We start from the raw sequence: 14,599 nt of genomic DNA on the forward strand, positions 1-14,599 counted from the left end.
CGCGGACCAAGTCTGAGGAAAGCTTTCGGGAGGCAGCCGTTATCTCATCTCTAACAATGCTGCAGAACTTGGCTAGCATGGCATCAGGGTCAGCAGGGTGGGGACTTACGTGATCCGTGGAGAACAGATGGAGGCTTTCAGCAGGAGATCCCTGTCCCAGATCAGAGAGCTGTGTATCATCATCAGGCTCTGGAGGATCGGGCGCCATCTTAGATCTGCCTTTGCCTGGGGCTGGGGATTTGTTGCTGCTCTGCCGGTTTTTTAGCTTTTTTTTGCGGAGCGGTACATCACTGCTTGCGGCTCCAGGTATTCCTCTATCCTGTGGGGTAGAGCGGTCCCCTCCTCGTGTCTTCTATGTCGGATTAGGCCAGGTAACGGTTTCCGACGGTGCGGAGCAGAGGAATCAGACGTCCATTACCTTCGCTCGCGCGTATGCGCCCCTCTTAAGCAGTGATTTACATAGCAAGAGAAAGGACTCTGTTAAACATGGTGGGGCCGTTGGTCAGTAGCCCTGTGGACCTATATAGTGATTGTGAGGGGGTGATTATAAGGGAAGGTGGTCCTTGAAGCTCCGTGAAAGGATGGCCAGCAGAGTATCAGGAGAGAAATTTGTTTGAGAGCCTCTGGAGTACCAAGATGGCCGCCGCCCTCCAGGTTTAGGCCAAAGCCACGGATTTTCCTAAGGTGCGGCCGCCGGATGTGCGAGATCTGCTCCGTTGAGGCCCAAAACCCCCAGCCAAGGACAGGTACAGTTTCACAGGAGGGCGGGCACCTCAGGGATTGCCGTCCGTGGGGTGATGTTACTCACTGTGACCCGGGAGGAGATCTGTGGCTGAGTCCAGAGGCCTCTAGAGAACGTCCGGCCACGGAGCAGGAGGGGTTGGCAACGGGAGGCTTCTGTCTCAATCTTCCGGCTGGAATTCTGCCAAATGTCCTCCAGAGGCGGGCCAGTCTACAGCCGAGATCTGGGCACCCGTTCCCTCCGCGGATCGCGGCCTTTGGAGGTAAAAGAACGCCGGGCGGTCTGTAGGCCCCAAGATGGCGGGGGCCGCCGCACTGTGCAGTCAGCCGCCGATCCGGGCCCAGCTAGTCACAAAGTACACTAGCCCCCTGAACCAAGGTAGGGGAGGGAGGCGATCTGGGGATTCACCAGGGCAAGGATGAGCGGCAGATGGTGGTGGATTAGCTCTGGGTATGGAGAGCTCAGTGTCTGCACGTCTTCCCAGTTTCACGTCCAGGACACGCCCCCCTTCAATGCCTCTGACCACCTTTTTTGTTTTGCTGAGTGGTTATACCTCGAAAGTCCCGTTAGTTATTTTTGTTTGAAGAGCTAGGGATACAACGTCAAACGTGTGTAGGCAGTTGATCAGTGTTGAGGTGTTATGAGAAGGGAATATGAACAGCAACCAGACCATCCATGCATTTCTGTAATTGTCAAATTAATCCTTTGTTTTAGCCCGGGCCTTCTCCATCTGATCTTTTTGGTTCACTCTTCCCTGCCATTAACGAACAGTAGGAAGTAAGACAGATTTCTAGTGCCTTGGGTTTGGCTGCACTAAAAAGATGGATAGTTATAGACCTGTTATATATGATGTGATATTTATTTTTGGGGGTTTCATTCAAGTGTAGTGCTTACCAGTGAGTTCAGTCCAGCCAGAAAATACTTTTTTATGGCTTGTTGCTCCACTTTTATTTAAAAAGAAAGTTAAAGTTCAAGAAAAGGGTTGCCCTCACAGGGGTTTGCACTATCATTTCAAACACAAAGAAAAAGGACATCAAGCCTCCTGGTTTCACCTCACAGCGCTCCTGCTCAATCCCCAAGCCTAGGTCTTTGGTCTGGTCCCATGGCACCACTGTGCCCACGTGCAATGAAATATGAGTTGTGTATCCGCGCAACGGAACAGAAAATTAAAAAAGTGGAGAAAATGGAAACAATGGAAGAAATCGCATAAAGGACTGCTGCCTCCACAGATGTGATTTCAACCAAGGTGGAAAAAACAGAAGGTAAGTGAAGGGTTAGTGTGTGGGTGTGGCAACTCTGCACCTCTCTCTTAGCTCTTGCGGCTCTCTCGCTTGCAGCTCCCTGTTACTGTTGCCCATGCCCTGACTTCTGGGCAGAGGACCTCCTGTCTCCTTAATTACTATCATTACATACCTGCACACACAGCCTGCTGGTCTCCAGTAAGTCCTGGACATAGGTTTACAGGCTTTGTCTGTCCAAGACTTTTTGAAGCCTCTGGACTTCAGAACCCAATCCAGGAGTTAAAAAACCTGAATAAAACAAAAAAGAAAAACAACGTACTTATAATAGACATCCTGGAACCCTTCAATCCGCCTCCTTGAGAACACTTTTTGTGCTATTTATTTCTGTTTAATGTAGAATGTAGGCCTGAGGAGTGATGGGAGGGGCACAATCTAGTATTTTTGGACTGGTGTCATTTATGAACTCCAAGCAGGGTCTGATAACTGGGCATTCCCATTAGAACTGATGACTAGTGAAGGTGTCGACACCACCCCTTTAGCGTCAGTCAGATGCATCAGGGTATATATGCCTTAATTTGTGAGCAGTTCTGTACTTCTGGAAGAGTAGTGTATGAGCAGATGCTTGGATGTTCGAGTTAATAGAGCATTTATGCGTGAGAGTGCATTTTTTTTCCAATTGTTCACCCTCCACAGTGATATGTACTTTCTTTTTCTATGAATTTTAAAGTGTGTAGGGGATAATTTTCTGGTGTGAGAACAAACCCATGTAATCACTATGCTTGGCCATCATATTGATTACATGATTCAGAGACAAAGGTTCTTGGCTGTTAGTCAATAACAGTGTGGGCTAGGAGCTAGAACCCTTCACTGCTGCAAGCTCCTAGTTCCAAAAAGCAACATAAATTAATTATACCCCATAATGGAACCTTGTATTTGGGAGCGTTTATCTGCATCAGTTTTTGACCTCCTGTAATCCCAATCTGCAACACAAAGGTTTCTCTGTATGCTGAAAACCATGCTAAATTTTGCTGATTATATGGTCTAAAGCACCTATTTTCAACATTCCTAATCAGTGGTACCTGGTGCTGGAGTTTTACATTTCTGTACAGAGACTTTTGGAGCTTTATTCAAATGGCTAGTGGTCAAAACTTACTTTTGTAAGTTTACTTGTGATTTCTGTGTTGACAAGAAGCACCATATGTATCAAATGTATTTCCATACACTGGTAAAATATAATCCCGTTTGATACATTATTTGTTATTAATTCAGGTTTTGTTGTAGCTGAATGTCTCTTTTATCCCTTTTTGTGGCTTCCTGCTGAGATTAAGTGCAAGTCCCAAGCCTCTGACCTACTTAGAAATTCTCAGGCGTGCCCGGGACAATAAATTACATTCTGCCTGGGGTTTAGCAGTTACCCACAATCTTCCCCTTACACCAGGATAAGGATGTTTTTGTTGGTATTAAAATGATTTTATTTGTCCAGCAGAGACTTTTACTGTAGAAATAATTCCTCTCTAGCCAGGAGTAAGAAACGCACGTAAATACAAGTATTTATATCTGTGCAAGAAGAGGTGTGGAGTATGTCTCAGCATGCGGAACGTGCATTTGCAAAATGTAATCATATAATTGGGCAAATGGTTGGAAGGTAAAATGCATTTTAAAGTGCACATGTCTTGTTAAGAGAAAGTAGTCGCACATTTGCATAATTATGTTCTGCCCACCTCCTACATGCAGTTCTAGAATGTTAGGTTGTGGGAGTGTTACTTGTCAGAATGATGGTCTGAGATGCTGAAGGGAAGAGAGAATTAATGAGGGAAAACTGAATAAAGAAACCAGTGCCAGCTTTCACTGTGTAACATCATCTCTAAGTAAAAATTATATCTGCCACACGTACCTGTTCTGCATCCTAACCTGCTTTGTCTGCCATTGTAACATATAACCCAGATGGAGCCTCCAATTTCTACAACAGGCTCTAAACAATTATACTTCCATATTAACCCAACTCTGGGCTGGCCACAAATAAATAGCATGCTTCCCCTCTTCCCCAGAAGATGCAGAAACGAATGCTTATTTTTCCATGGGCATAATTTTACAAAGAGTAACACTTGCCTTAATTCCAAGTCCCATTCCCTGAAGCCACTCATCTTCTCTGGCTATTTTGCAGCCCATCTTGGCATTGTCATTACATAACATGCAGATTTGTTTAAAATGTAAATAACTAAAATCAAATAATTTAATGCATAATCGTTTTGTGCATATTTTCTTAAATGTTTTTATTTAGATTTATGTGACAGAACATAATAGTATAACATGACATCACATTCGTGATTATATCCATCAGTAGAAACATGCAAATTGCATACAAACAAAAGTGTAAAATACACGAACAATGCAATAAACCAGGAACCACCACATTAACATGTTGAAACTAAAGTCTGAGGGCCGAAAAGCCCATAGAAAAACTGGCATTGGCATGTGGCATTAGATATACCATGGAACACAGTGAAGACAGTCCTCATCAAGTGGAGAAAATATGGCATAACAGTGACATTACCAAGAACTGGGCTAACCTCCAATATCGTCCAGCACACGACGATATACGTCGGCAGAATGGCACGGCTGCGCAAGTGGGTGTACCTGTACGTCCCTCCATCTTTGCCGGCTAGCGGGCGCCCGTTGCGCACCGTGGGAGCGTGCCTACGGGTCCAGCAGACTTGATGTCCGCCGATGGCCCGGAAAGGAAGGACGGGGAGTTGCCTCTGTAAACAAGGCATTTCCCTGTTCTGCCTAGCAACATGACATGGATCTACTGCTCCCTGTCATCGGGAGCAGTGATCCTTGTCATGTTCTAGTGAGCCCATCCCCCCTCCACAGTTAGAACACACTGAGGGAACATAATTAACCCCTTGATCACCCCCTAGTGTTTAACCCCTTCCCTGCCAGTGATATTTATACAGTAATCAGTGGCTATTTTTAGCTGTAATTGCTGTATAAATGTCAATGGTCCCAAAATATTGTTAAAAGTGTCGGATCTGTCCGCCTCAATGTCGCAGTCAAGATAAAAATTGCAGATCACCGCCATTACTAATAAAAAATAATAAAAATGGCATAAAAACTATCCCCTATTTTGTAGATGCTATAACTTTTGCGCAAACCAATATATGCGTATTGCAATTTTTTTACCAAAAATATGTAGAAGAATATTTATCGGCCTAAACTGAGGAAGAAATTTTTTTAATATAAATTTGCCGGACTTTTTTTGTTTATAGCGCAAAAAATAAAAACCACAGAGGTGATCAAATACCACCAAAAGAAAGCTCTATTTGTGGGGAAAAAAGGATGTAAATTTTGTTTGGGTGCAACGTCGCACGACCGCGCAATTGTCAGTTAAAGCGACGCAGTGCCGTATCGCAAAAAATGCTCTGGTCATTAAGGGGGTACATTTTTCTGTGGCTGAAGTGGTTAAAGACGAAAAGAAAACTGATCAGGGAGGCTGCCAAGAGGCCTACTGCAACATTAAAGCAGCTGCAGGAATATCAGGCATGTACTGGCTGTGTGGTACATGTGACAACAATCTCCCGTATTCTTCATATGTCTAGGCTTTGGGGTAGAGTGGCAAGACGGAAGCCTTTTCTTATGAAGAAAAACATCCAAAACAGCATACCCACAGTGAAGCATGGTGGTGGCAGCATCATGCTTTGGGGCCATTTTTCTTCAGCTGGAACAGGTGCCTTAGTCGAGGTAGAGGAAATTATGAGCAGTTCCAAATACCAGTATATACAGTATTGGCACAAAATCTTCAGGCTTCTGCTAGAAATATGAACATGAAGAGGAGCTTCATCTTTCAGCATGACAATGACCAAAAGTATACATCCAAATCAACAAAGGAATGGCTTCACCAGAAGATGATTCAAGATTTGGAATGGCCCAGCCAGAACCCAGACCTGAATCTGATTGAAAATCTGTGGCATGATCTGAAGAGGGCTGTGCACAGAAGATGCCCTCACAATCTGACAGATTTGGAGTGTTTTTGCAAAGAAGAGTGGGCAAATATTGCCAAGTCAAGATGTACCATGCTGATAGACTCATACCCAAAAAGACTGAGTGTTGTAATAAAATCAAAAGATGCTTCAACAAAGTATTAATTTAAGAGTGCACACTTATGCAACCATATTATTTATTTTTACTTCCCTCCACCTAAAAGATTAGGTTCAGTTTGTTGTTCAACTGAATTGTACAATTTATAGGTCACATTAAAGGTGGCAAAAGTTCTGAAATTATTTATCTTTGTCTCATTTTTTTTTTTTACATCACAGAAACCTGACATTTTAACAGGGGTGTGTAGACTTTTTATATATATACAAACACACACATACATTTTGCAAATGAATATTGTGTATTTAGTTTCACATTTCCAGGTTCTTCTTAACTTAGCTGTTGAAATAGCCTGTCATGGAGCTCAGTAGCTCAAGCCGAATTTTACTTTGTACAAAGCGTCATTCAGCGATAGTGAGTTGAAAAGCAAGCAGATTTCTCATGCTCTCTTATCTTTAGAATACACATAGTGCTCTAGAAATCCTGTGCTGTGGGTGTACCCTTTTATTTGCTGGGCCCTGCACACGTTTTTACATTTCTCCCCTGCAACTCTTTTTGCCCACAAGAATAAGAAACCCTGTGTAAGGTAATAGTTGCCACTTGTAGCTTAGAGCTGAGGACTTTCTCCCTGCACTCACCCTGGGTGCCTGAGCAGCCAATTTTCAAGCACCAGCTGTCATGCCATACCCAGAAGTACCGGGTATTTCTTTTTGCCTCCCTTGGCAAATGGAGCTGAGAGAAAGGGAAGCAAAGGTAGGGTAAAGCAACTGAAGGTGGGCACGTTCCATTGTGAACCTGTTCTTTTGTCCTGCATGGGCAAAGAACAGGGTTACTTTAAAGAGGCCCTGTCAATTTGCCCATTTGGGTCAAAGTTACAGAGTCTCTACAAAGGCGTCCAGCTGACTCACTGATACTCATTTTGCCAGCAGTCCCCTGCTGCTCCTTCAATTGTCTTAGCTGATTAAAATACCCATTACTTCCAGGTATTGAGAAACATGTAACTTCCTCCCAGGTGACAGTGATTAGTTTTAGAAGCCAATCACTAGGCCCGAGGACTGTCTCATTACTGAGCAAGTAATTTCACTGCCCCCTTAGTGTTTGACACACAGTTGACAATTGGAAATTAAAAGTAGAACTATAGGCAAAACTTTTTTTCATTTTTTAGATAAAGTAAGGGAGGATTATAACTCCTGTCAGGTTTTTTGCCATCTGTGTCCCATTGGGGAGATTTCTCCTCAATTCCTGTCCCAGGACCAAAACAGGAAGTGAGAGGAAATCCTGGCAAAATAAGGGAATCCCTTTGGGTACCCCAGGTTACCAGGGAAAAGGGAAGGGAAATACTGTCCCCATTGGAACATTTCCCCTCTATTACCTTTCTAGGACCCAAAATTTGTGATTTTCTTTCACTTTCAATGATAATGGTAAACAGGAAAAACAGAGAGGGTGGACCTCTCTAAAGGGGACCCAGACTGCAAAAAAAAAAAAGAAAAAACACAAATTGACCTGTTCTAATCCCTCCTCCTAAATCAAACTAACAAAAAAGTTTTGACTTCAGTTATATAAGTGTCTGCTGTGATAGAGGAAGGAATGGCAAAGGGATGCCGCTGTTCTATCGATTTGCGCCCTCCATTGAATAGTGCCCGCGCATGCGCAGAACGGAAGAGCACTCCAGCTGATTTCCTGATCAGCTGGAGTGATGCAACCTTAGCAGGAGATACCATTTCACAGCCACAATTAAAAGCTATGCAAAGAGTGGAGGGACACGTAGTTGTCAGATTGAGCCTCCCTGTTGCGGGGCGGGTTGTGGGTGTGTTGAAGGGCGGGTTTTGTCTGTGTTGCAACTCACCTTTACACACAGGCAAAACCCGCAGTACGGAGTGCCGTACCGTTCTGCACATGTGCGGGCACTTTTTGACGGGGACACAAATCGACAGAACACCGGCAAGGTATCGGTGGACGAAATGGGACTTTGTGCATACGTTTTTCTTTTTGCCCTGAATAGGCAAGATTACGGTCTCTCTTTTTAGGAAATTGTTCAGTCAACCTCTCTGCTTACTATTTAGCAATCAGTTGCTTCATTCCGTAATCAACATCTGTTCATACAGTTTTAGGTTAATCATATTAGATCATCTTAAATCTAATAGAAGAATACAAGCTTACACTGTAAAAGTAGGTCAGTTTAGTCGACCCAGAAATAACAGTTCTCTTAATGGTAGAATAATAATAAGTGGTGCTCTAGCTTCTGATATTTTATAGGAAAACTTTCTATCCTAGTTCTATTATCCACAGTGTGTTTCCAAATATTCCTGCCTATCTTTGTGTGTTCCACTTCTTTTGCATTCTGAAGAGTTAGAACCTCTGTCAAGTTAATATTACTATGAAGAGATAAGGGGGGCTATAAAGCACTGAATTCCCTGACTTATGTCATTTCCATTGTAATGGATATTTCCTGGAGTAGGAATTCTCACATGGCAGCTTTTTTTGGGTGCACAATGGCCACTAGACCCATGGTTTGAAATACAGGAAAGAAATTGCTTTCAATTCTTTGACCATTGACCAGTGTGATTTTTCTTTTTCCAGGATGGTGTGCGGCAGTACTCCTATTTATATGACCTGTCGAGGTCGGAGAAGGAAAAGCTGAGGAATCTAGCGGTCACAATGTGTATAGATGGTCAGTCTGTAGACACCATTCAAAAGCTACTTGAAGTAGCTGTTGGGGACTCCAACCTCAGTCCAAAGGACATTGTTCAGTGTGCAACGCAAAGAATCATATCTGTGCTCAGGTAATCTTATCACCTCCCTCATTTATTTTTGATGTGCACTGATGATTGTGATGTGGTTATTTCTAATCTGTATTTATACAACACTGATTTCACACCAATTGTTTCCCAATTCACATCCGTCTCCGCCCAAAAAGAATGTACAGTCTCAGGGTTTGTTTACAACGTATGTGTACAGTAATGGGCATGTTTTTTATGCTTTAAATCATTACTAAACCCACATCATAAAAAAACTATTAAATAATGCTGTATTACTTGCTGTTTACACTCAGTCACTATGAGATTCATTTTCTGTATTCTGAAAAAAACCTGGTTGATCCTGCTGTTCTCTATCTCCACCTTCTGTTCATGTCCCCAATTCAGCTAGGGATTTTGCAGCTGTGGTGGCCACTGTGAAAATGCTCAGTTTTTAGTGAGTTTCTATGCTGAGAATTTCCTCCATATCACATCTGAGCAGCCCATGTGACTATAGAGTCGCACATGTGGGAGTATACACAGTGGTAAATGACAGACCACTCCCTCCCTCCTCCTCCTCCATATCCTCCAACCAGCTAAACTCAATGGGGGCAGGATATTACACGTACAGTGGAGTCATGGAGGCTTCATCGCCCTTTTATTCTAAGACACAGGCTGTGTCTTAGAAAAGGCAAAAATCTACCCACACCATGCTATTTCCAAAAAAAAAAAAAATAACAAAGATTGTATATTAAATATTTGTAGCATGATTTCTAACAGTTTATTGATATTATTTCTTTATTTTTACACTCTATTCCAAAGGCAGTTTTTTTTTCTATTTTGAACATGTGACCAGAAGCTCCTCCTGCTTATGTTTTCATGCAGACAGGCTGGGTAAGAGCTGGGTCATGTGACAGCTTTATATTGATTAGACAAAAGGTACTTGGATTTTTTTGGTTAATTAAAATACTTACAGTGCCATCATCCACATACAGAAATAAAAGGGATAATGTGAATTAAACAGTGTGTGTTTAGTATCACTGTAAGTCCTCATACACACTGACAGAAGAAAAATGCACTTTTTAGAGGCATTTTTCTTTTTTTTCTTTTTTTTATGACTCCAAGCACAGCTCTATTTCAGCCAATGTGTCCATATACATTGTAGCCTTTAGGTTCATAATTTAGAGCAGCATTCAAGGGCATTACAAAAATGCCCCAAACCTGCACTCAGAGGGGAGCTTACTGGCATAATTTGCACATACATGTGCATAAACACCATATGCCTGTATGTAGGAAATGTACACAACCATGGGAAGAACTACAGTATACTTCTAAATTATTTTACGGTCTAGGTAGTTCTTGTAGATCCTCTTTGCTTGTCTTCAGAGTAGTTCAATTGTGCCCTTGGATCCTGGACCCAGGTAATAAACAGATCTTTGACTGCTGTAAATGTCAAGATTAAAGCAGGCCTTGCAGTAAAAAACAGGGTCAGCTCAAATTGCCTGGGACCTCTCTTCAAATCATCTACTGTTGCTAAATATAATAGTTATCGTCTTCCGTATTGCTGTCACCAGCCTTTCAGGGAGATTCCTGGGAAACGTAGAGCAGGCAAAATGTTGCCTTTGCAAAAGTGTTTTCTCGCAGAATTTCGGCTTCTCTGTATTTCAGGATCTAGCTAGTATGAGATCCTCCTCGACTAGGTTGCATGGGTGGAAGTACAAACTTCAACTATTTTTTTCTTTACAGGTACTTTTACACCTATTAATAGTAGGTGATTTGTGACAAGGGAGGGGGTCTAAACAGTGTAAGCAGCTCTTGCACTTTACTGCAAGGTCAATTTAGACCATGTCTCTCTAGTCCTACCCTCCATCAATCTTCTGCCAAACTGTGTGCACCCCTCTTTAGCTTTCTCAACATCTGTGTTTTATTAGGGTCTGTCTAAACAATGTAGTTAATAGTATATAGAATATTTTGTGCCTTTTGTTTTTCGGTAAATCTAAAGGGGATTCCTCAATCTTATTATACAACATCACACAACCGTGCAATTGTCAGTTAAACGATGCAGTGCCGTATCGCAAAAAATGGCCTGGTCATTAAGGGGGCAAATCCTTCCAGTCCTTAAGTAGTTAAACTACTAAGCTCCTCATCCCCTATGTAGTGGAGATGAAGAGAGTAAGTACTGCCTAGTAACAACCATGCCTTCCTCCTTAGATACAGTAGAGGACTGAGCCCAGCTACTTTAATACTGGGCACTTTCACCCCCTTACTGCCCAGGTAAGTTTTCAGCTTTCAGCGCTCTCACACTTTGAATGATAATTGCTCTGTCATGCAACACTGTACCAATATTACATGTTTATCTTTTTTTTTTTTTAAGCAGAACTTTCTTTTGGTGGTATTTAAAAAAAATTGAAACAAAACCAAACGTTTTTCTTAGTTACTGCTAGAAATTTTTGGTTGGTGAGGCTGCACTGATGGTCACTGATAAGCTGCACTGATTGACACTGTAGGGGCTGCACTGATAATCAATGTAAATGTCTCCTGCCAGACTTGCCGGTTATCGGCTCTCCTCTCCTAACGCTGTGACAGCACGTGAGGAAAGGAATACCTTTGTGATTGGACACACAGCTGATCACATGGTAAAGGGCTGCTGTGATTGCCACTTTACCTCAATCTGTGATCAGCTATGTACAGGAGGCATGTTCTGGGGGAACGGCCAAGGACACCTCCCAGAACAACAGAGCCATGCTGTAGCTGTCTTTTGGCAATGCTACAGTATTGAAGTAGCTAGAAAAGGATTCAGTTTATTTGCACGATCACCAGGTGAACATAAAGAAGTCTAAAAAAAAAAAAGAAAAATGTATAGGATTTTTGAGCTTGGATTTAGATACACTTTAAACATTGTTAAATCATGTTGTCTACCTAAGTTGAGGATTGATTACCATTAAAGTGTCCAATAGAATACACAATAAGGGTGCAAAATGCCTTTGCAACACAAGGGGTTGCCTTTGCAACTTCATGAGGCTGTTGTTTAATGAAACACATCTCTATTGCCACCTTCCATATATCTGCATAATAGTGCATTTATCAGTTGAACAATGTGGTGTACCAGCTCTGTGTCACATTCATTTTCAGCTCTGCGAATTAACCTTCTGTGGTTTTGGCCAGTGCAATGGCTCCATGCGGGTTTTTACAGTCATCTTTACTTCTAGAGCTTTCCAGGACATGGTACATTATTACAGTACAGGCCTCTTGCGTTCTACAATATGGAGAGACTGAACTAATTAGCCTTTTCGATGCTGGAGGGAAAAAGATTAATCACCTTTAGGCCTTTTCAGCACTAAAGGGTTTGGAAGATAGATAATTGTCATCAATGGAGAAAAAAAAGAAAAAAAAAAGGAAAATATTAAATCTGACTGTGCATAACATATGCATTTTAAACAGGACCAAAAATTGCTTTAGGAAGCCAAGTGTACCAAATAACAGAATAACACTGCCGCTTGCAATAAATGATTGGGAAAACTAATTACAACAAACAATCAGTGGTCTGACAGCACAATGCTAAATGAATGCTGATTTTGTGCAACTTTTTGTCTTTTCTGTAATACATACAGTACACATTTCCCATGTTTTATCCCTTTGTAATACTACAAGTTCCAAAAAAAAACCTGTTGCTCTCCCAGAAATCCAGTGTGGTCCTATCTTCATTGTTTGTGCAGACAGTGTCACTGCTTTGAAATCCCACCCGGTGTTTTTGGCCTGCCGTCTGTACTACAGAACACCTCCAATCCTCTACCCCTCTCTGTCCTACTCCACATGGAAACTTTCATTTCTTTCCCAGCAAAACAATGCAGTTGCCTTGATTCTAAAGACCTGCCCACATGCTCAGTGTAAGGAAAAGGCTTATGGGAGATATGCTGATGTCAGTAGGAACTAACAACCCAGCAAAAATGTTACTTGGTAATGACATTACAGTGAGTAAAAGCTGTTTCATCCAAACTTCCATGGAAAGGGGAAGTAAATATGATCTTCCCTCTTTTTCCACAATGCTGCCCTTGGTGCTGGACAACTTATAAAGAGACCTGAAAGTTGTCATGTGAGGTATGGGGGAATGCTTAAAGCGGGGGTCCACCTATCTATCGTTTTTTTTTTTTTTGGAGTTCATTCACAAACTTTTCTTCTCATGATTATCTACTCACATGTTCTGTGTAATAAGTCCGCCTGTGTCCGATTTCGTTGTAAAGAATAAGTTATAAAATTCACTGAAGGCGGTTTCCATCTTCATTGTGGGCATTTGAAGCCCACAAGCATGTATTTCCTGGATGCAGTGAATGCTGTGCTCCCAGCATTCACAGAGATGTTGTGATGACACTGTTGCACAATGCATGCTGGGAAGCCTGAGACTAGCTCCCAGGGTACTGTGGGAGGTCTGGGAGAGGCTAGAAACATGCCTACTCCCATGGGAGGAAAACCAGGAAGTGCTAAGAAGATTAGAAAAAAAAAGGTAATTACGGCGATTTAAATTTTTTTACACAGCATGTCAGCATCTAGGCAAGGAAGAGAATGCATAGAGATAATGTTCAAAATTTGGGTGGAACCCCGCTTTAAATCATGCTAATGTAGACTTTTAGAAAGTCAGTATTTTCGCAGGATATTCTGAGGGGCTTTTGTGGTACTCTGAAGAAGTTTACAGTAATTCTGAAACTATTCTCTTCTGTGCCTTAATTACAGTTGTATGATAATTTCAATAGGACCCCTAAATGTTCAACTGCAGCTTAACTATTAACACCCAACCTAAACCCAGAGTGAAATCGATTCTGCTACAATGTAAAAAATATATTATCACAGCAGTCTTAGCAACACTAATGTTAAAAATATCAGGGAGAAATGGCTTTTCTATGTGCCAAATAATTGCAGCTGAATAACCCATGATGAAGTCTGTGTGTCAAAATCAAATAATCCAATTATAATGACATTTGTGGGTAGAAGGATGCAAACATTTCCTGTGATTCAAAGTTGGGTTTTTTTAGGCAAATGTCAACGCAAAAAATCTTCCAATGCTGCCAAAGTGTCTACTGTTCTGTTATTGTGAAAATGCAAATTAATGTACCTTGTCCCCAATAACTATGTCTCTCCTTGTGTGCAATCTTGTGTTCAAAAAACAGGATTTTGACTTCTACCCTAATTAATCTGTAGCCACAAACTTTCTTCCTGGTAACTATGACTTTACCCTTGGTACCTGGAACTTCCAATAAGCTCTCTACTTAGGCAAAACCGCCCTTTTCAGTGCCAAATCTTTTTTCACAAATTATTGTGCTCATAATGAAGATCTACCAGCCAGCTTATCTTGCCAGCAGTGACTGTAAGCCATTGCACCTTCGCTCCTACAGTTTAGCACCGATGCATTTCGAACCTGGACGTTCTTTATCCCCAAGAACAGTGGTTGTTAACTTACAGGGTGAAATGGGCTATGAAAGCTCCTAGGGGCTTCACATAATATTCTATTTATAACAGAAGACTATCAGAGTCTTCAGTCATACTACAAGAGATAAGAGACTGCAGACATGTAGCAGAGGTACTTGAAGACTGAAGGCACACTACAGGCGATAGATAGCAACTGGGAATATGTTGCATGAGATGGCTAGAGAGATCATTGTTGTTAAATTCTCTTTACAAAAGAATGCTTCTACTACTGACTTCTTTGTCCTACAAAGGGCCGCACACAAACACTGTACACACAGGTTGAACGCCAGGGCCTTAGAAGAACCACCTTCAGGGTCTCAAATGCA

General features: G+C 42.0%; 1 protein-coding gene across 2 annotated transcripts in view; it reads left to right on the top strand.

Annotated features, from left to right (window-relative positions):
- The window catches only part of NBAS (NBAS subunit of NRZ tethering complex), a 1,128,646-nt gene that overhangs the window by 829,704 nt on the left and 284,343 nt on the right, over positions 1-14,599 (top strand). For both annotated transcript variants that reach the window (XM_073625355.1, XM_073625357.1), the window contains one exon: positions 8,659-8,861. In XM_073625355.1, the coding sequence (XP_073481456.1) occupies positions 8,659-8,861 (203 nt within the window). The remainder of the gene's footprint in view (positions 1-8,658; positions 8,862-14,599) is intronic.

This window comes from Aquarana catesbeiana, linkage group LG04 (genome assembly GCF_042186555.1).
Source record: "Aquarana catesbeiana isolate 2022-GZ linkage group LG04, ASM4218655v1, whole genome shotgun sequence".
Lineage (NCBI taxonomy): Eukaryota > Metazoa > Chordata > Amphibia > Anura > Ranidae > Aquarana > Aquarana catesbeiana.